The sequence below is a fragment of the Petromyzon marinus genome, unplaced genomic scaffold, assembly GCF_048934315.1.
Source record: "Petromyzon marinus isolate PM22_M1 ecotype Great Lakes invasive population unplaced genomic scaffold, UKy_Petmar_22M1.pri1.0 PM_G_Scaffold_97, whole genome shotgun sequence".
NCBI classification, from domain to species: Eukaryota; Metazoa; Chordata; class Hyperoartia; order Petromyzontiformes; family Petromyzontidae; genus Petromyzon; species Petromyzon marinus.
In genome coordinates this window covers 254,689-277,703 of record NW_027423054.1, presented here as the reverse complement: position 1 = coordinate 277,703, position 23,015 = coordinate 254,689, and the positions used below count along the sequence as shown (strand labels likewise).

The 23,015-nt window shown below is 52.8% G+C and overlaps 1 protein-coding gene across 1 annotated transcript; it reads right to left on the bottom strand.

The window, feature by feature from the left end:
• Positions 1-14,667: 14,667 nt before the first annotated feature.
• LOC142922458 (induced myeloid leukemia cell differentiation protein Mcl-1 homolog) lies at positions 14,668-22,091 on the bottom strand. The gene is made up of 2 exons (XM_076063261.1): positions 21,407-22,091; positions 14,668-16,958 (listed from the first exon to the last, which is right to left on the bottom strand). The coding sequence occupies exons 1-2, from the start codon at positions 22,055-22,057 to the stop codon at positions 16,821-16,823; spliced, it is 789 nt and encodes a 262-aa protein (XP_075919376.1). The 5' UTR covers positions 22,058-22,091; the 3' UTR covers positions 14,668-16,820.
• Between the last annotated feature and the right edge of the window lie 924 nt (positions 22,092-23,015).

The following is a 23,015-nucleotide window of genomic DNA, read 5'->3' as shown; positions in this document are numbered from 1 at the left end:
CTCGCCACTTTGTACCTTTTGTTTTATTGTCAATATTCACGATTTTTTTTATTTTTTTCACCAGGCCAAGCCTGCTTGAGCTGCTATACTGCTCTTGTTATCAGAAGCGACCTGCCCACAACAACACAAGGTGAGGCTTTGTCAACGTGTGTGAATGTTTTGACTTAAAACTTTGGTGACTGCAGGAATTCATATTCTTGGTTCTTTCGGTAAAGTCACGTAGATAGAAAATAAAATAAAAGATTATAAATTAAATGAAAAATAAAAATAAAGCAATAAACCCACGACGTTTCGATCGCAACACAAGTGGTCTTTATCTTATTGAATTTAATCTGTTATTTTTATTTTCTATCTACGTGACTTTACTGAAAGAACCAACAATACGTGCGTCATTGTATCTATCGGTCAAAGACGCTAAGCTCGTGCCGCTGTTGACTCTGAATGTGTGGAGGGGAACACCTTCACCACGGGGAGAGAGAGACAGAGACACGGATAGCCTCGGCTATGTTGATTGATCCTCGATTCATTACTTGGTGGAGTGAGGAAGAATTAATGCTGAGCAGATGAAGGTGGCCAGGCATGGTTCTGGTCACACCACCACCTGTTTACCCATGGCAGTGTGTGACAGTGTCAAGTTTGTGTTTGAAGTAAAGTCTATTAACTCTGTTGAACACGGAGGATATATAAAAACAATAGTTTATTTTTGTTTTCCTCTGGAACTCTTTATAAGAATGGAAACAGGAGGTGAACACAGCACACACATGCAGCTTCCTTTTGTAGTCAGCGGAAATTGTGTGCTCGGAGTTTTGGGTTAACATTCATTTTGCAGATATGAGGGCTTCCAGGCATATTCATGACATTTGCCCTCTCATTGTGTGCCATAACAGCCCGTGGAGAGAAACCCTTCAGGTGCACTCTGTGCGGGAAGGCATTTGCACGTTCATCAAATCTGATGAATTTGGGAAACTTTTTCACTACATCATGAATATATGAATAAGTATAGACGTGTAAGTCACGTGTGCATTCCTCTGTGCCTGACGTGTAGATGGTGTGGATATTTTTTTATGTCTGCAGCTGACGCTTCCTCTGCAGAATTGGTCTGATGGAGCAAAGGCAGTCAGCGCAGCTCGGTACGACAAGTCAACAATGCGACCAGCGTGCATACAGCACGGACCGGACTGGAAATTTGACACGGCACCAGAGAACTCGCACAGGAGAGAAACCCTTCAAATGTACTGTGTGTAACAAGGCATTTGCATGGCCATCAGTTTTTCAGAACCACCAGAGAACACACACGGGAGAGAAACCCTTCAAGTGCAGTGTGTGTGGGAAGGCATTTTCAGATTCATCTACTCTTAAAAAACACCAGAGAACACACACAGAGAAACCCTTCAGGTGCAGTGTGTGCGTGAAGGCATTTGCACAGTCATCTGATCTTGTAAAACACCAGAGAACACACACGGGAGAGAAACCCTTCAGGTGCACGATGTGCGGAATGGCGTTTACACAGTCATGTAATCTTGTAACACACCGGAGAACACACACGGGAGAGAAACCCTTCAAGTGCAGTGTGTGTGGGAAGGCATTTTCAGATGCATCTACTCTTAAAAAACACCAGGGAACACACACGGGAGAGAAACCCTTCAGGTGCACGATGTGTGGGATGGCGTTTACACGGTCATATCATCTCGTAATACACCAGAGAACACACACGGGAGAGAAACCCTTCAAGTGCAGTGTTTGCGGGAAGGCATTTGCACATTCATCAAATTTTTAAGTACACCAGAGAACACAGAAGCATCAGAAGATCCACAAGGAGTGGCGTCTGAAATCAGCTTGTGAAAGTCAAAGTGCCGCAATGAGCCCATCCCTCATGAAACACGAACCGGAAGAAAATCCCAGCTTGGACACTTTTGAAGGTATCAAGGTGAAATATGAAGAGGTGAAGGTGAAATATGAAGAGGTGATGGTGAAATGTGAAGAAGTGATGGTGAAGAGCGAAGAAGTGAAGGTGAAATGTGAAGAGGTGATGGTGAAGAGCGAAGACGTGAAGGTAAAATGTGAAGGTGAAGATTCAACTCCAAAATTGGACCTTCACATCGTGAAGCAGGAGGAGAATTCTGACTGTGAGGCAGAGTGAGGCAACTCCTAGCAGTTTGTGGAAGTGGAGGTGTGGGTGGACTTTCTCCGAGACAATACAAAGTCAAGTGGAGACCCAGTAGATGTGTAAGCCAGAGACGATGTCGCTCAAATAGATGCACCTTTGTCACAGGCCTTTAATGACAAGAATGTGAAGTTGAACACTTTGTGGGCCCATGGGTTGGGTAGATCTGTAACCAGGAGCAAGAGACAATAAGCCCCCAAGCATTCACTATGTTATCATAATAATTGCATTTACACGGTGCTTGCTTAACCGCCTCAGCAACTCGGAGTTTTGTGTCGTACCTCGTCTGAAACACTCGAAGAGCATCCCCAAGTAGCAGCTGCCCCTGTGTGGCACAAGGTGGTGGCCCTGCACCGGCCTGCATGTGGACAAGAGCCTGTCAGTAGGGGGCGATGATTGATGCGTCATCTCAGTTGTTTAGTTTGTAGGCAATCTTGATTTGAAGCTTTCGTGACTGCAGGAATCCACACTCTTGAGTTCTTTCGGTAAAGTCACCACGTGGGTAGAAACATAACAGATCACGGCGTTTAGATCGCAACACGAACAATCGTCATCAGGTGGGACAACCACAGCAAGAGAAACTGCTGAAGTAGTAGGCGCCTACTCCTGCAGTTTCTACTTATTGCTGCTGTGCTTGTCCCACCTGATGACGATTGCTTGTGTTGCCATCGAAGCGCCCTCATCTATTATTTGTAGCGTAATGTTTAGAATTTGCTTCATTTTGACCCAGGCGCCAGCATGCAACGGCCTACTCGTTTTGAATGACGCAACAATAGTACGTTGTACATTCACTGTTAAGCAGACGGTGCATGTTTGTAAAATAACTGCTTGTTAATACGATGTAACGTGATGCAGTCAATTTTGCTGCAGTAATTCAATGTTGTTAATATGCCCGTCAATGATTTAGAATGAATACTTGTCTGATTGTGTGCGTGCATGTAACATTTTTGTCTGAGGGTCACACATTGAATAAGTGATGTTAGGACAAAGTGTGTGTGTTTTGGAAGTAACCTGTACAGATAACTCGGGTGAGACCCGTTGTTCTTGTGATACAGGTCAAAGGGTACTTTTGTGTTTCACGAAGCGTCTGCCTCTGGAGCAACTCATCGTCTTTGAAATAGGGAGCACGCTCGGATCATTCATCAGTTACAAGGCATACCACTTGAAAGTTACACGTATAGGAGGAGGTACATTCTCTACAACACAAATTGTAGTTTTGTCTTACGCAAACCCCACTGCTGTTGTTGAGATGCTGTGCACCTTTGGTTCTATTGGGTAAAGTCACGTAGGTGAAAATAAAATAACAAAAAATCACGACGTTTCGGCCACAACACAAGCGGCCTTCATCAGGTGAAGGGACGAGCCTGTCTGGAGGACAGCGCTGGAGTGGAAGAAGCCACGCTTAGATCACGACATTTAAGCTGTGTGAGAAGGAAGAAGACCACGGGCTTTGACAAAGGAATTAGCATTTAATTTAGCATTGAAATGGCTCATTGAAATAGCTAAGTTAAAGTATACACATCCGCAGAGGTGCCCCTTGACAAAGGAATTAGCACCTTTGTCAAGGGGCACCTCTGCGGATGTGTATACTTTAACTTAGCTATTTCAATGAGCCATTTCAATGCTAAATTATATGCTAATTCCTTTGTCAAGGCGCTTTGTTTCTTCTCACACAGCTTGAAGGTCGTGATCTGAGCGTGGCTTTTTTCACTCCAGCGCTGTCCTCCAGACAGTCTCGTCCCTTCACCTGATGAAGGCCGCTTGTGTTGTGCCCGAAACGTCGTAATTTTTTGTTATTTTATTTTCACCTACGTGACTTTACCCAATAGAACCAAAGAGTATGGATCCTAGCAGTCACGAAAGCTTTAAATCTAGAGCTTTTGTTTGGCCCGATAGAGGGGCGTCATGGTTGGGATCGAACCCACGACCTCCTGTAGACCAGGCGAGGCAGTAACATCTACCAAGGCACCGTGACGCCCCGGATTCTGATTAAATTATCTCTATATTCTTGGTTCTTTCGGTAAAGTCACCACGTAGAAGGGAAACAATAAAATAATAAAAAAATATAAAACAATAAAATTCTCACGACGTTTCGACTGCAACACAAGCAATCATCATCAGGTGTGGAAACCACAGCAAGAACATTTGAAAACCAAGAATATGAATCCCTGCAGTCTTTAAGATCAAGTTTTCAAGTTTCATGTATTAGGTGTATAGCCCTGTGAGCCACGTGGCTCTTGAGTTCGGGTGCAACCGCAACAAACAAAATATGAACAGAGAAACATCTTAAAGCGACGATGCGCAACAGAAGCAACCTGGATAAACCAGCAAATCTTACAGAAAAAAAACCCCACCGTATTACAACCCTGTGTGCAAAAATCCCAGTGTGATGCAAGTCAAACAATAACAACCATAAGACAATTTAGATTCAAGTTATCAGGCCCAACTCTGCACTTCCGCAAGAAACATGGCTTAACCATGTTTTCAAAATAACCAAAATAAAGCTGTAAAATACAATCTAACAACAGTAATCAAAGGAACTGCGATTCAAATGTAACAATAAACGATATACATAACATGTACGTAACGGTCAACCTAGCGAATTGAGTCCTTGACATTTGCAGAGGTATCAAGATATGAAATTTATTAGAACTATGGCCATGGTAATAACTATCCATTATTTGTAGGGGTGCTATGGGGAATAAACACATGGCACGGGAAGGTGTGGTTCACCCACACCTTGGTGGCTACAACAACGTCCGCTAAGGCTCCAGTGGGTATAAAGTGCGGGGAGCCAGGGAGCTCGGGGCAGAGTGTGGGGCCCGAGGCTGAAGCAACCAGTGAAGAAAGAAGGCCAGCTAGGTGAGACCCTGGAACTCCTGTGACCGCTGCCCTTTTCAGGGCCGGCACAGCAAGCCAGCGGTGCGGCCCCAGAGCCCCAGAGTCAGAGTCCTTCTAAGGGCCGGTCTGGTCGGCGGGGTGCCGAGATCTGTGCCTAACCAGGGCCGGATCTGATAGCCTCCCTTAGAGCCCTACCAGGAGGAACTGGTAGCCTAGAGCTTAGGCTAGAGAGCCTGGGGTGTGTTCCTGAGTTATACGGGTGGAGGGGCCGCTACCCCTTCTAGTGTAACCCTTGTTAAGGTTTAAATAAATAGTGCTGCTTCTATTCTGCCGTCTCCGTGTCCTGGAACCCACTACAACTGGTGTCAGAAGTGGTCTTAAAATGGACACAAGGAGTACAAACCGATCACAGGAACCCCAGGAGGAGGACGGCTCGCCTGGGATTGCGCCAGAGGCCGCGGCCGACGATCCTGGGATGTCCCAGACGCCCCAACAGCAGCCGCCGCTGGAGGAGTGGCCGCCGATGGAGGACGGGTTGCAGGCGGCTCACTCTCGACTGGCTGAGCTGCTGTATGCCGCGGCTTCCACGCTGGAGGAAATCAACCGCGCGGGGCTGTGGGCGCAAAGGCGGCAGAGAGACGAACGCCGTTCAACGGCCATTCCCGCCGAAACACAGCCACCAGATTTCGGATTTGCCGCCATGACAGTGTCCGCCACGGCGATTGGAGGGTCGCAGCTCCACGTGGACGCTGTGGGCCAATCAGCGGTGGTGACATCATCACCAACGGACGCCCGCTGTCAGGACCAATCGGCGGGCGCATCGTCATCACCTGCGCGACCGCCGATGGGTGTCCCCAGCCCCTCAAACACCGGTGGAGAGGCCGGAAATGGCGCGCGGCACCTCTCAGAGACGAAGCCATCGTTTCAACAACGCCTGCCGGTGTTGAAGGAGTTTGTTTCAGACGGCGGCGACTGGGCGGCTTTTCAACGCCGCTTTCTCGCTCATCAAGAGATGGCCGGCTGGACGGACAACGAGGCGTTGAGTGCGCTACCGGCCATGCTGGACGATGACGCCCTTGCTACGCTCATCACAGCTCCCAGATCAACGCGATCTACGCTACAGTCGGCGCTCCAGGTCCTCACCATAGTCTACGGGCCATCATCGGACTGCCGCAAACTCTTCCACGAGCGGTGCAGGGGCCAGAAGGAGCCACCGCTGGCGTATCGCACGGCTCTCCTGGCCCTCGCAAAAGCGGCTTTCCCGCGGATGGACGGCGAAGGGGTGGACGCGATGGTGACGGAGAAGCTCCTGGCGTTGGCCCAGGAGCTACAGATCGTCATCGTCGCAGAGGACGACGTGGACATGTGCTCCTTGCGGGCAGCAAGACACATCCACGCGCACCTGATAGCGCAGCGTCGATCACCTCTCGTCCCCAAGGGCGCAGCTGCGGTGTGCGCTGGGACGCCGACCATCCCCCCCTCCGAGGAGGCCTTCGCGGCGGGTCGCCCGGTGGAGTGGAGATCCGGAGGGAGGCCGGCTCGGACCACACCGGATCGCCAGGAGCACCCCAAGGCGCTCATCACGTGCTACAACTGTGGCCGCAAGGGCCACGTGGCTGCGGAATGCCGGGCGCCTCGTCAACGACAGCCGGGACGGTCGGACGGCGCTCCAGCCTACAGGCCTCCGCATCGCAACCCGGCAAGTCGCGGCACCCCACATGCTCGGCCTGTGCACACACCTGTCCCCACCTCGCGCGTTTCGGTGTACAGGCCTCGGGGTACGCCCATTGGTTTGTTGGGTGGCGGCGGGGTCGAGAGGGTGCTCGGGCCGGGGCAGTGGACGGAATTGGCCCACTGCATTGTTGCTGCGTCGGCAGGCTCGTCCGTGGTCGCGGGTCGCATTGACGGGGTCGAGGTGCGTATCCTCGTCGATACGGGAGCTTCGGCGACCATTGTGTCAGACTTGATTTATAATATTCTTCCCGTTCAAAGCCGCCCCTTGCTCCCAGTCACCGTTCCGTGTTACGCAGCGAACGGGGGTTCGCTGGGTATCATAGGCCAAATTCGAGCACAAATTTGCATTGGCGATATCAAACTCTCCGGGCCGATATTAGTCTCGTCCTCGCTGGCGGTTCCGTGCTTGTTGGGGACGGACTTTTTGGGAAAAATGCCGATTAAAATTCTAATTGATCAGGGTTGCATCGAGCTTCCCTCGGGCCGACGGGTAACATTCCTGCCTTCCCCTGTCACCTCAAGGGCAGCGTGCGCGTCGATACAAGCGTTCGTCACTCGGACGGTGCGTGTACCTCCCGGGGCGCAAATGCTCGTGCCCCTTCGCTTGCGTCGGCCTTTCGTGCCCGGTGTTCTGGACCAGGGAATTCTGTTAGGGCCCTCGAGGGCTGGGGAAAACGGGCTGGATCTGGTGGCCGCTCAAACGCTCGTTAAGGGGAGCGATGACCCGTTTATCCTCGTCCTTAACGTTGGCGTACAGACGGCCGTCGTTCCTCAGGGAACTGTGCTCGCGCACGCGACACCGGTCCCCGTGGTAGACACGGTTATGGGTAATGTGGGGACCGATCCTCTGGCTCAACCGCATTCTGAGGGGGACGATAGTTGGATGGACACACTATGTTCGGGCACGAGTGATCTGTCCGACTCCCAGCGTGCCGGCCTACGCACCCTTCTGACGGAATTTTCCGATGTTTTTAGTAAACACAAATATGACATTGGGTGCACGAAATTGTTGCGTCACCACATTGACACGGGTGACAATGCCCCGGTACGCCAGAATCCTTTTCGGTTAAGTCCGGCCGAAAAAGATCATGTCAAATTGGCAGTGGATGACATGCTGGCTGCAGACATTATAGCCCCTTCCACCAGTCCATGGGGAGCACCCATAGTGCTTGTCAAAAAGCACGATGGGTCCTTGCGATTCTGTGTGGATTTTCGCCGCCTTAATAAGATCTCCGTGGCCGACGCGTATCCACTTCCCCGGATGGACGAATCTCTGGATGCTCTGGCTGGCGCACGTTTTTTTTCTACGTTGGACTTGTTATCCGGATTCTGGCAACTCCCATTGGATGATGAGTCCAAGCCAAAGACTGCGTTTCGCACACCACACGGCCTATTCCAATTTAACCGGTTACCTATGGGATTACACTCCGCTCCGGCGACATTTCAGCGCCTTATGGAACTGGTTTTGGCTGGCTTACAGTGGAACGTCTGTTTGATCTATCTGGATGACGTCATCGTGTTCAGCAAGACATTTGACGAACACCTTTTGCGCTTGCGCGCCGTGTTCCTCAAAATGCGTGCTGCGAATTTGAAATTTAAGCCGCAAAAGTGCCACCTGCTACGGGAATCCGTACGCTATTTGGGGCACATCGTCAGCCGCTCGGGCATATCCACCGATCCCGCAAAGACGCAGTGTGTCAACTCCTGGCCAACCCCCACCTCGGTGGCTGAGGTCAGGAGTTTCATTGGATTTGCGTCTTATTACCGGCGGTTCGTCGCAGATTTCGCGACCATTGCTAAGCCCTTACACGCTCTGACGGCGAAGGGAGTGAAATTTCACTGGGGCCAGGAGGAGGAGGTCGCTTTTTGTTCCCTTCGCGACGCTCTCGTGCGGGCCCCTCCATTGAGCTACCCCGATACAGACGCCAGCAATACGGGCATTGGGGGTGTGCTCTCACAGGTGATCTGTGGTGTGGAACGCGTCGTGGCTTATGGCAGTAGGGTTTTGTCTCCGGCGGAACAGAGATACTGCGTCACGCGTCGGGAACTCTTGGCTATTGTATTTTTTATGCAACAGTATCGCCCATACCTGTACGGTCGGCATTTCACTGTCCGTACGGACCATGCGGCATTACAATATGCCTTGCGGGTGACGCAGCCATCGGGGCAATTGTCCCGATGGCTCGAAATCCTTCAGGATTATGATTTCACGACCACATATCGGAAGGGTGCTCGGCACACTAATGCGGATGCGCTGTCTCGCCTGCCGCCCGCCTCAGGTTGCGCTTGTCTCAGGGGATCGGGGCGTTGTAAGCCGCCAGAGGATAGCCCCCCCTTAGATATCCCGGTTCTCGCTGCTGCCACTGAGGACCCCTTGCCTGAGGGTCCTGTCGGGGAGGGAGGTGCGGACTCCTTGCTGGGGTTGTCCGTTGCGGAATGGGGGCGCCTCCAGATGGAGGACGCATCCCTCCTCGCGTTGCGTCGTCGCGCAGGGGGTTCCGTACGGGGGGTCGCGGGGATTGATTCGTACGGGCTGCTCCATGGGCTCCTAATGCATTGGGATGGGAGGGCCTGCCGTCACAGGCTTGTGGTGCCATCCGCTTTGCGGGGTAAGGCTGTTTGGGCTGCACACGAGCGGCTTTTGCACCTGGGGACCCACAAGACCCTTGCCGTGCTCCAGCTGGATTTCTTTTGGCCGGGTATGGCAAGGGATGTGGATGACCTCCTGGGTGTATGCACTCAGTGCGCCCAACGAAAACCACCAGCGAAAGGCGCCTGCCCACCGCTACAATCTATCACGGTCTCTCGGGTTAACGAACTCGTCGCACTCTATATTGGGGCCCTTCCCTGCGACCCCTAGGGGTAACAAGTACCTGCTGGTTGGCGTGGAATATTTCACCCGATGGCCTATGGCATGGCCTCTCGCTAACCAGTCAGCAGCAGCCGTTGCCGAGGCCTTTGTCCAGGGCTATGTCCTCGACAAGGGTGCTCCCGAACGGCTGCTGACTGACCAAGGGAAGAACTTCTCTGGCGTACTTCTGCACGAGGTGTGTGCGTTTCTTGGTACAAAAAAGATTCGCACTTCCCCCTATCACCCACAAACCGATGGCATGGTGGAGTGGCTGCATAGGACGCTCACATCTATGTTGTGTCACCAGGTGTGTGACTCCCAGATCGATTGGGACCTTCACATTCCAGGGGTTTTGGCCGCCTATAGAATGGCTCCTCACGCGGCAACCGGCTTCTCGCCGTTCTTTTTGATGTACGGTCACGACGTTGACCCACCAATTGCGACTCAGCTTCACGTCTCGGAAACCAGCAGAAAATCGAAATTGGCCGACCACGTTAAATTTAATATCCTGAGGTTGACCGAGGCACGGGAGGCAGCGGCCCAAAACTCTTCCTCTCGGCAGAAGGCCAACGAGAGGTTGCGATCGCGCCAGTCACGCACACATGCGTGGAAGCCAGGCGATCAAGCCTGGCTGCACTGCCCTCAGGTGCCGTTGGCGACCTCGGCGAAATTGTTGCGGCCTTGAAGGGGCCCTGTGGTTATTGTGAAGGTTATGCGGCCGCAGTGCGTTCGTATCCAGTGGGGGAAACGCCGCTGGTACGTACACCCCTCGTGTCTGAAGCCGTTTGTGGCGCCGCGCGTCCCTCCACCACATTACACGGGCCGAGCATGTGATGTGTCCGCTGACTCCCGGACGGCGTCTTCGTCACCTGCCCCTGATGCTTCGCTAACTGTTCCACCTTCAGGCGCCTCAAGAGTGACGGCTTCCAGCTCGCCTGCGCCACCCGGTGGGGACGGAGTTTGCCCTTCCGGGGTGACGGAAGACGGTGCACCTGCACAGCCGGTGCCCACTGCCGGGCCGACCGGACCCTCCCCCTACGATGGACCCGCAAAACGGACCCGCGCCAAAACGCGTCGCTTGTTGTAATAATGGTTCTTGTTACTCTTGTTGTTCACTGTTAAGTTTTCTTGCTGCGTTGATGGGGGGGGGGGGGGGGGAGTACAATGTATATGTGTATATAGTGTAATTTTGTATAGGTGGGTTGGGTTATTTATTGGGGTGTTCGTTCTTATGAGGCACGCACGGGTGGGGGTTTGTTGTGTTTATTGTTCGAGTATTGTTGCAGCCGGGGATGGCTGCGGGTTACACGGGAGGGGGTGATGTAGGGGTGCTATGGGGAATAAATACATGGCACGGGAAGGTGTGGTTCACCCACACCTTGGTCGCTACAACAACGTCCGCTAAGGCTCCAGTGGGTATAAAGTGCGGGGAGCCAGGGAGCTCGGGGCAGAGTGTGGGGCCCGAGGCTGAAGCAACCAGTGAAGAAAGAAGGCCAGCTAGGTGAGACCCTGGAACTCCTGTGACCGCTGCCCTTTTCAGGGCCGGCACAGCAAGCCAGTGGTGCGGCCCCAGAGCCCCAGAGTCAGAGTCCTTCTAAGGGCCGGTCTGGTCGGCGGGGTGCCGAGATCTGTGCCTAACCAGGTCCGGATCTGATAGCCTCCCTTAGAGCCCTTCCAGGAGTAACTGGGAGCCTAGAGCTTAGGCTAGAGAGCCTGGGGTGTGTTCCTGAGTTATACGGGTGGAGGGGCCGCTATCCCTTCTAGTGTAACCCTTGTTAAGGTTTAAATAAATAGTGCTGCTTCTATTCTGCCGTCTCCATGTCCTGGAACCCACTACATATGTAACAGCACTTGCCCCTACAGCCCTGCCAAATGCAACCTGGGGTAGCTTTGTCAGTCTGTGGAACAGCACTTGCCCCTACAGCCCTGCTAGAGGCTACCTGGGTTAGCTTTGTCTGTGTCTCTGTAACAGCACTTGCCCCTACAACCAGCTAGAGGCTACCTGGGGTAGCTTTGTCTGGATGAATGGGTGGGTGGGTGAGTGAATGGGTGAGTTGGTGAGTGAGATTCTAGTTTTTTACCACAAGAGGGCAGCATTGAGTCACGAAATAATTTGTGTGGGGGGAGTGGTGGTGCAGTGGTTAGCGCACTTTGTGTGTGTGGGGAGTGGTGGTGCAGTGGTTAGCGCACTGTGTGTGAGTGGGGAGTGGTGGTGCAGTGGATAGCGCACTGTGTGAGTGGGGAGTGGTGGTGCAGTGGTTAGCGCACTGTGTGTGTGTGTGGGAAGTGGTGGTGATGGTGGTGGTGTTGTAAACATCGCTAGAACTGGGAGAGAGACAAAGGCGGTCGGGCGTAGTGGTGCTGGCCACCCACCCTCTCTGTGTAGCCACAGTGCTGGTAGCCTTCATAGGCGCTATTGCTCACAGCACTTGCCCCTACAGTCCTGCTAGAGGCTACCTAGGGTAGCTTGGTCTGTGTCTGTGTGACAGCACTTGCCCCTACAGCCCTGCTAGAGGCAACCTGGGGATAACTTTGTCTGTGTGACAGCACTTGCCCCTACAACCAGAAAGCGTCTACCTGGGGTAGCTTTGTCTATGTCTGTGTGACAACATTTGCCCCGACAACCAGCTAGAGGCTACCTGGGGTAGCTTTGTCTATGTATGTTTTGACAGCACTTGCCCCTACAGCCCTGCTAGAATTTATCTGGGTTAGCTTTGTTTGTATCTGTGTGATAGCACTTGCCCCTACAGCCCTGCGAGAGGCTACCTAAGGTAGCTTTGTGTTTGTGTAACAGCATTTGCCCCTACAGCCCTGCTAGAGGCTACCTGGGGTAGCTTTGTCTGTGTTTGTGTAACAGCACTTGTCCCTACAGTCCTGCTAGAGGCTACCTGGGGTAGCTTTCTCTGTGTGTAACAGCACTTGCCCCTACATCCGCGCTAGAGGCTACCTGGGGTAGCTTTGTCTGTGTCTATGTAACAGCACTTGCCCCTACAGCCCTGCTAGAGGCTACCTGGGGTAGCTTTGTCTGTGTTTGTGTAACAGCACTTGCCCCTACAGTCCTGCTAGAGGCTACCTGGGGTAGCTTTCTCTGTGTGTAACAGCACTTGCCCCTACAGCCGCGCTAGAGGCTACCTGGGGTAGCTTTGTCTGTGTCTATGTAACAGCACTTGCCCCTACAGCCCTGCCAAAGGCTATTTGGGGTAGCTTTGTCAGTGTCTGTGGAACACCACTTGCCCCTACAGCCCTGCTAGAGGCTACCTGGGATAGCTTTGTCTGGATGAATGGGTGGGTGAGTGAGTGGGTGAGTTGGTGAGTGAGATTCTAGTTTATTACCACAAGAGGGCAGCATTGAGTCGCGAAATAATTTGTGTGGGGGGAGTGGTGGTGCAGTGGTTAGCGCACGTTGTGTGTGTGTGTGTGTGGGAGTGGTGGTGCAGTGTTTAGCGCACTGTGTGTGGAGTGGTGGTGCAGTGGTTAGCGCACTGTGTGTGTGTGTGGGGAGTGGTGGTGCAGTGGTTAGCGCACTGTGTGTGAGTGTGGAGTGGTGGTGCAGTGGTTAGCTCACTGTGTGTGTGTGTGGAGTGGTGGTGCATTGGTTAGCACACTGTGTGTGTGTGGGGAGTGGTGGTGCAGTGGTTAGCGCACTGTGTGTGAGTGGGGAGTGGTGGTGCAGTGGTTAGCGCACTGTGTGTGAGTGGGGAGTAGTGTTGCAGTGGTTAGCGCACTGTGTGTGAGTGGGGAGTGGTGGTGATGGTGGTGGTGTTGTAAACATCGCTAGAACTGGGAGAGTGACAAAGGCGGTCGGGCGTGGTGGTGCTGGCCACCCACACCCTCTGTGTGTGTAGCCACAGTGCCGGTAGCCTTCATAGGCGCTATTGCTCACAGCACTTGCCCCTACAGTCCTGCTAGAGGCTACCTGGGGTAGATGGTCTGTCTGTGTGACAGAACTTGCCCCTACAGCCCTGATAAAGGCTACATGGGGTAGCTTTGTCTGTGTCTGTGTGACAGCACTTGCCCCTACAGCCCCAAGTGTCAGAACCGAGTGGGCGGGGCACAAGAACCGCAGGAGGAGCACGAGGGGCTCGGGGTTCTTCGTGTTGCTGGTGAAGAAGATCCACGTCTTGTGAAGGAAGCCTCGTGGGGGCCGGGGACCCCAGGAGGACCGGGGGGGGGGGGGGGGGGGGTCGCGTGGCCAGGGGCTGAGCCTTCTCGAGGATTCCAGAAGGTGGGCGTGGCCTGGGCGTGTCCCGGGCCACGCCCACGCCACGCCCACCTTCTCGAGGATTCGAGAAGGTGGGCGTGGCCTGTGCGTGTCCCGGGCCACGCCACGCCCACCTTCTCGAGGATTTGAGAAGGTGGGCATGGCCTGGGCGTGTCCCGGGCCACGCCGAGGCGGATATAAGCGGCCTCCGCATCTGGGATGAAGACGCCTCGTGAAGACGCCTCGTGAAGAAGTCAAGGCTCAAGTCAGCGTGGCCAACCAGTAGCCCCCCCCCCCCCCTGGCTTGGCCACGCCAGTCGTATCAGAGCGCCAGTGTTAGCGAGCATTTGCGAGTGATGGTGTGCGTTAGCGAGGATAGGTCGGTGGTCACACCCACCCCATGTTAATAGTTACCTGTTGTGTTAATAATAAAGAGCTTTGCCCTCCCAAAGTTCCAGTGTGCGCTACCGAGGCGCTCCAACCTACCACGACCTGTAGCACGGGGATGTCCTCATTCAGCAGCGGACTGAACAGCAAACAACTAGGTACGCCGAAGGCGATGTTGTGCGTTGCCGAGCCTTTTAAGTGTGGCAGCAGCCAAAAGAGGGACACCCCCCCCCCCCGGGATGACGTCCACCGCAGAGATGGAGCGATGAAATCGGCTTCCGGATGGATCGTTACCATCGCAGGGCCGTAAGGTGGCGATGGGTTGGGGAGGCCTTCATCCAGCAGTGGATTGACCGTGGCCGGCGATTACGATAAACAAGACACACAATCTAAAAAAAACGCACACGTAAACTGAACGCCTTTCTTGGCCCCAATTCCACTTCAGCTACGATCGAATCAGCACTGGCAGAGTAAAACATAAAACACGTGTCGGGCAAATAAACAAGACACTCTTTAATTGTTGTATTGAGAGAGACGGCGCGGGAACTGAAAGCACCAATAAGGTCTGAAGATTGTCGAGCATCATGCGTGGTGATGGTAGCATCGTGCGTAGTGATGGTAGCATCATGCGTAGTGATGGTAGCATCGTGCGTAGTGATGGAAGCATCATACGCAGTGATGGTAGCATCATGCGTAGTGATGATAGCGTCGTGCGTAGTGATGGTAGCATCGTGCGTAGTGATGGTAGCGTCGTGCGTAGTGATGGGTAGCGTCATGCGCAGTGATGGTAGCATCGTGTGTAGTGATGGTAGCATCGTGTGTAGTGATGGTAGCGTCGTGCGTAATGATGGTAGCATTGTGCGTAGTGATGGTAGCGTCGTGTGTAGTGATGGTAGCGTCGTGCGTAGTGATGGTAGCGTCGTGCTTAGTGATGCTAGCATCGTGCGTAGTGATGGTAGCGTCGTGCGTAGTGATGGTAGCGTCATGCGTAGTGATGGTAGCATCACTACACATGCAAAAGCAGTGTCACCCGAATGCCTCTTGTTTCCCACTCGCAGGAACTGAGCCGTGCCCAGGGCTGAACAAGCCGTGGCCGCGTTGTTTTTTTTTCCTCACCGCAGAACTCTCAAGTGCTGTGCCGCCGCCGGCAAACTGCAGCGACCGCCTTGGGCTGCACGCCGGTGACGGCGGTGCGTTGCCACGATGGCGCCTGTGTCCCGCTGTGTCACCCAAGTAGAACTGCCACCGTTGATTTACCTTAGGAAAATATCAAAGATCTATCCTGAACCAAGTAATTATTGCATGGTAAGGGTACACTGAAATATAATCCAGGACAGGGCAATGGGTAAAGGTTACCCAGAGTTCCATTTTAAACAGGGGGGAGGGGGGGTGGTGGGTTCTCTGTTTTCAATAATCTAAGTTTAGAAAAACTCCTGACAGGAATCCACAAACCCCCCCCCCGCCACCGGCCCGGCCACCTCACAACTCCAAAGTTTGGTTTGTAGTGGCACACCCGTTGCAAGGCGACTTTATGGGGTAGCCCACTTCCGATTAACCAGACACCAGATACCAGACTTGTCGTTTCTAAACGCGGCTTTAAACTTAGACTGCCGCGCACCATAGGGCCCATCCAAGCTGCCTATCGTGTTCACCTGGCCACGCACAGGGAGGAGGATCCTGATGGGTCGGGAGCCGTCTCCTCGGTGTACCTTCTAGGCCCGCACTAATAAAAGGGTACTATCGGTGTAACCACACAGTCCTGATATTACATCATACGAGCAGAAAAAAAGTTAAACCTTTTGTGTTGCAAGTTGAGGCTTTGCTACCCTGCAAATTTCACGCAAGGCGCTGCAGCGGCTGTTGCTGCCCGCTGCCAAATTCAACTCCCGCTTGCTCGAGTTGCGTGAAGAGCAAAACAACGAGAACAGATTGCTCTGTTTATGGCCAAAACGCTGCCGTGATGGCAAGCGTCATTCAATTCCTCGCCGTGTTCGAGGTAGCAACTATATAACACGTTTCTAATCTTTCACCTTGTCCTGAAATTGTATTTAAATAAAATAATAATAAAAATTATAAGTGCTTCCGAAATGCTCAATTTTACCAACACTTACAATGCTGCCTCATCGAGCCAGACTAACGTGAATTTAACGACTCTATTAAAGTAAAATAATTGCCGTCCAACAAGAGCAACGTGCGTCAATTTCCATTCAGCCGTCGGGTTTTTCTCGCTGGGAAGACGCAAAAACCTCGCTCGCACGGAGGTTCAAAATATTAACAAAGCATTGACAGGCCCCACGGAATGCAACCAACGATTTGGCACCACGCACCCCAGCGGCAATCGCTCCCATGCGGCAGGTTTAACGAAATGGAAACTAACGAACAGCGAAGATCGGCACGTGAAACAAAAAAGCGCATTTGCAGCTGCATCTTTGCAAAAACTCTACCGCCACGGAAACGTTGAGCACCACAATTTAACTTTGCAGGGGTGGGGGGGGGGCGTGCCGCGTCTGTTCAGAGTCTCGATGTTTTTCCCGCGGTCGCGGTAGCGGTGCTCCGTTTAGCTCGGCCGGAGGCGACGACGCCGTGGGGCACACCGTGCGCGGGAGCCGGACACGATCGGGGCCTCGTCCCGCTTGGAAGGTTCAGCGGAAACCGCCGAGGATCTTGCGAACGCCCAACGCGGCCAGACCCGCCATGGCCTCGAACCCCGCGATGGCCACCAGCGTGTTTCTGAGCGTTCTGCCGGGCGTCTCCCGCGCATACTCCCGCACGAACCCGTCCTGCGTCCGGGGGAACACGAGCGCAATCCGCCGTCAGTACGGTCGTGCGTGTGCGTGTGCACGCGCGCGCGGTGTCGGTCCCGAAAACGGCAGTGGCACGGCTAGCGATTGTACAGGCGGTGCAACTGGGCGCTCAAGAGGCAGATGGGGCCCAGCTGCCGAGTTCGAAAAGAGGAGAGCGGGACATTTGCTCTGCAACGGCGTTTTCACAAACTTAATATGCAGGTCTTGGATTGACGAATTGGGTTTTTTTTACACATTTGACCGCTTTAAACAAATGCTTCTCCTAAAACATGGACCCGCTGAAGACCCCACAGGCAATGGCGAGAAACACATACAGATGGTATGAACGACAGGGCGATTTCTGCCGTCCGAGAGAGGGGATTAGGCGTCTCTCACAATTTAACCAACACACAAGCCGCTCCACTGCCAGTCGCTCACTACTCTACACAGAAGCGCCAAGCTGTCTAAGCTGACGACACGTCGCAGCAACTTGGCAAAACTCAAATAAAAAAACAAGTTAAATTTCTCTTCAGTCTCGCCTGGTAACAAAAAACAACAACCCCCACCCCCAATTCTCAATAATCCTCATGCTGTCTGAACCCATCACCACCGTCATAATCACCACCAAAATCACAGTTCCCACCATCTCCACTCACCACCACGAATCAATCACAACCAGGTCGCACATCTCCACTCACCACCAATAATCAATCACAACCAGGTCGCACATCTCCACTCACCACCACCACTAATCAATGACAACCACGTCACACATCTCCACTCACCACCACCACTAATCAATGACAACCACCAGGTCACACATCTCCACTCATCACCACCACCACTAATCAATGACAACCACGTCACACATCTCCACTCACCACCACCACCACTAATCAATGACAACCACATCACACATCTCCACTCACCACCACCACTACCACCACTAATCAATGACCACCACGTGGCACATCTCCACTCACCACCACCACCACCACTAATCAATGACAACCACGTCACACATCTCCACTCACCACCACCACCACTAATCAATGACAACCACCAGGTCACACATCTCCACTCACCACCACCACCACTAATCAATGACAACCACCAGGTCACACATCTCCACTCACCACCACCACCACTAATCAATGACAACCACCAGGTCACACATCTCCACTCACCACCACCACTAATCAATGACAACCACGTCACACATCTCCACTCACCACCACCACCACTAATCAATGACAACCACGTCACACATCTCCACTCACCACCACCACTAATTAATCACAACCACGTCACACATCTCCACTCACCACCACCACTAATCAATCACAACCACGTCACACATCTCCGCTCACCACCACCACCACCACTAAACAATCACAACCACGTGGTACATCTCCACTCACCACCACCACCACTAATCAATGACAACCACGTCACACATCTCCACTCACCACCACCAGTAATCAATGACAACCACCAGGTCACACATCTCCACTCATCACCACCACCACTAATCAATGACAACCACGTCACACATCTCCACTCACCACCACCACCACTAATCAATGACAACCACATCACACATCTCCACTCACCACCACCACTACCACCACTAATCAATGACCACCACGTGGCACATCTCCACTCACCACCACCACCACTAATCAATGACAACCACGTCACACATCTCCACTCACCACCACCACTAATCAATGACAACCACCAGGTCACACATCTCCACTCACCACCACCACCACTAATCAATGACAACCACCAGGTCACACATCTCCACTCACCACCACTAATCAATGACAACCACCAGGTCACACATCTCCACTCACCACCACCACTAATCAATGACAACCACGTCACACATCTCCACTCACCACCACCACTAATCAATGACAACCACGTCACACATCTCCACTCACCACCACCACTAATCAATGACAACCACGTCACACATCTCCACTCACCACCACCACTAATCAATCACAACCACGTCACACATCTCCGCTCACCACCACCACTAAACAATCACAACCACGTGGTACATCTCCACTCACCACCACCACCACTAATCAATGACAACCACGTCACACATCTCCACTCACCACCACCACTAATCAATCACAACCACATCACACATCTCCACTCACCACCACCACTAATCAATGACAACCACGTCACACATCTCCACTCACCACCACCACTAATCAATGACAACCACGTCACACATCTCCACTCACCACCACCACCACTAATCAATGACAACCACCAGGTCACACATCTCCACTCACCACCACCACTAATCAATGACAACCACCAGGTCACACATCTCCACTCACCACCACCACTAATCAATGATAACCACATCACACATCTCCACTCACCACCACTAATCAATGACAACCACATCACACATCTCCACTCACCACCACCACCACTAATCAATTACAACCACCAGGTCACACATCTGCACTCACCACCACCACTAATCAATGACAACCACCAGGTCACACATCTCCACTCACCACCACCACTAATCAATGACAACCACGTCACACATCTCCACTCACCACCACCACCACTAATCAATGACAACCACCAGGTCACACATCTCCACTCACCACCACTAATCAATGACAACCACATCACACATCTCCACTCACCACCACCACCACTAATCAATCACAACCACGTGGTACATCTCCACTCACCACCACCACTAATCAATGACAACCACGTCACACATCTCCACTCACCACTAACACCACCACCACTAATCAATGACCACCACCAGGTCACACATCTCCACTCACCACCACTAATCAATGACAACCACCAGGTCACACATCTCCACTCACCACCACCACTAATCAATGACAACCACGTCACACATCTCCACTCACCACCACCACTAATCAATCACAACCACATCACACATCTCCACTCACCACCACCACTAATCAATGACAACCACGTCACACATCTCCACTCACCACCACCACTAATCAATGACAACCACGTCACACATCTCCACTCACCACCACCACCACCACTAATCAATGACAACCACCAGGTCACACATCTCCACTCACCACCACCACTAATCAATGACAACCACCAGGTCACACATCTCCACTCACCACCACCACTAATCAATGACAACCACATCACACATCTCCACTCACCACCACTAATCAATGACAACCACATCACACATCTCCACTCACCACCACCACCACTAATCAATTACAACCACCAGGTCACACATCTCCACTCACCACCACCACTAATCAATGACAACCACGTCACACATCTCCACTCACCACCACCACCACTAATCAATGACAACCACCAGGTCACACATCTCTACTCACCACCACTAATCAATGACAACCACATCACACATCTCCACTCACCACCACCACCACTAATCAATCACAACCACGTGGTACATCTCCACTCACCACCACCACTAATCAATGACAACCACGTCACACATCTCCACTCACCACTAACACCACCACCACTAATCAATGACCACCACCAGGTCACACATCTCCACTCACCACCACTAATCAATGACAACCACCAGGTCACACATCTCCACTCACCACCACCACTAATCAATGACAACCACGTCACACATCTCCACTCACCACCACCACCACTAATCAATCACAACCACGTCACACATCTCCACTCACCACCACCACTAATCAATCACAACCACGTCACACATCTCCACTCACCACCACCACTAATCAATCACAACCACGTGGTACATCTCCACGCACCACCACCACTAATCAATGACAACCACGTCACACATCTCCACTCACCACCACCACCACTAATCAATCACAACCACATCACACATCTCCACTCACCACCACCACCACTAATCAATGACAACCACCACATCACACATCTCCACTCACCACCACCACTAATCAATGACAACCACGTCACACATCTCTACTCACCACCACTAATCAATGACAACCACCAGGTCACACATCTCCACTCACCACCACCACCTCTAATAAATGACAACCACATCACACATCTCCACTCACCACCACCACTAATCAATGACAACCACCACATCACACATCTCCACTCACCACCACCACTAATCAATCACAACCACGTCACACATCTCCACTCACCACCACCACTAATCAATGAAAACCACGTCACACATCTCCACTCACCACCACCACTAATCAATGACAACCACCAGGTCACACATCTCCACTCACCACCACCACCACTAATCAATGACCACCACCAGCAGCAGCAGGTGTCACGTGTCCACAGCAGGTGGCACGTGTCCACAGCAGGTGGCACGTGTCCACAGCAGGTGGTGTCACGTGTCCACAGCAGGTGGTGTCACGTGTCCACAGCGCGTGTCTCACCCAGCCTCCCTGGCGCACGAACCAGGCCCTCCTGCTGCTCCGCGAGGCCACCAGGAAAGCGGCCACCTCGTGGGCCACGGAGGCCCTCGCCTCGGCGTCTCTCCCCGCCCTCCGCTCCCTGTCGCCGCCGCCGGCGGCTTCCTTGAGCCTCTTGAGGAGCAGCGCGCAGAACACCGCCAGCGCCACCACGCGGCCCCAGCTCACGCGCCCGTCGGAGAACATCTCCCGGGCCACGGCGAGCGCCGAGCCGCGCAGATCCTCGGCCTCCTCCGCCACCACCACCACCAGGCGGCTCACCATGGCCGAGAAGGCGGCGCGGTGCTGCTCCAGGAGAGAATCCCCGACGCTCTCCAGGAGCTGTGAAGCGGCACAAAGTTGCTGCTGCGGTTGTTGTTGTTGCTGTTGTTGTTGTTGCTGCTGTTGTTGTTGTTGCTGTTGTTGTTGTTGCTCCGTCTGTGCCAGGTGAGCGGCGTAGCCGGAGATTAAATTTGCGGTCTGGACGGTGAGCTCGTCGTCATCGTCATCGTTGTTGTCATCGTCATCATCGTTGTTGTCGTCATCGTTGTTGTTATCATCGTTGTTGTCGTCATCGTTGTTGTTGTCGTCATCATCGCAGCGCCTCGCCACTCCGCCACTCCGCGCTGCCTCCATGGCCGCCGTCGGGAACGCGAGACGGAGTCGACGGAGGTCGGAGTCGCCTAATGGAATCGCGACGGTCGATTCAGCGACGGTCGAAAATCGCCGCGTTGCTGGGCGTAGATTCCGTAGAATCTCTTCGGCGATTGGTCGATTTCTCATCAAGCAGGCAGGATTCGACGGGAAGAGAAATCGCGCCGACTTTAGATGTCGAGGAATCGATGCGGCGATTGGCTTGCGACGGCAAGCGTCAGCTCAGCGAGTTTCAGAGTCACAGCAGACCCAGCAGCATCAGTGAGTGTGTTAATCTGTCTGTTTGTGTCTGTGTGTGTCTCTGTGTATGTGTGTGTGTGTACAGAGTCACAGCGGACCCAGCTATACCAGCAGCATCAGTGAGTGTGTTAATCTGTCTCTTTGTGTCTGTGTGTGTCTCTGTGTATGTGTGTGTGTACAGAGTCACAGCAGACCCAGCTATACCAGCAGCATCAGTGAGTGTGTTAATCTGCCTGTTTGTGTCTGTGTGTGTCTCTGTGTATGTGTGTGTACAGAGTCACAGCAGACCCAGCTATACCAGCAGCATCAGTGAGTGTGTTAATCTGCCTGTTTGTGTCTGTGTGTGTCTCTGTGTATGTGTGTGTGTACAGAGTCACAGCAGACCCAGCTATACCAGCAGCATCAGTGAGTTAATCTGCCTGTTTGTGTCTGTGTGTGTCTCTGTGTGTCTCTGTGTATGTGTGTGTGTACAGAGTCACAGCAGACCCAGCTATACCAGCAACATCAGTGAGTGTGTTAATCTGCCTGTTTGTGTCTGTGTGTGTCTCTGTGTATGTGTGTGTGTGTACAGAGTCACAGCAGACCCAGCTATACCAGCAGCATCAGTGAGTGTGTTAATCTGCCTGTTTGTGTCTGTGTGTCTCTGTGTATGTGTGTGTGTACAGAGTCACAGCAGACCCAGCTATACCAGCAGCATCAG

What these genes read in the sequence shown, in the direction of transcription:
- LOC142922458 (XM_076063261.1), bottom strand. Translation starts at nt 22,057, where the DNA reads ATGGAGGCAGCGCGGAGTGGCGGAGTGGCGAGGCGCTGCGATGATGAC. An exon ending in TCGTGCGCCAGGGAGGCTGG is followed by an intron (nt 16,959 to 21,406) that starts GTGAGACACGCG and finishes CCCCGGACGCAG; the next exon opens with GACGGGTTCGTGCGGGAGTA.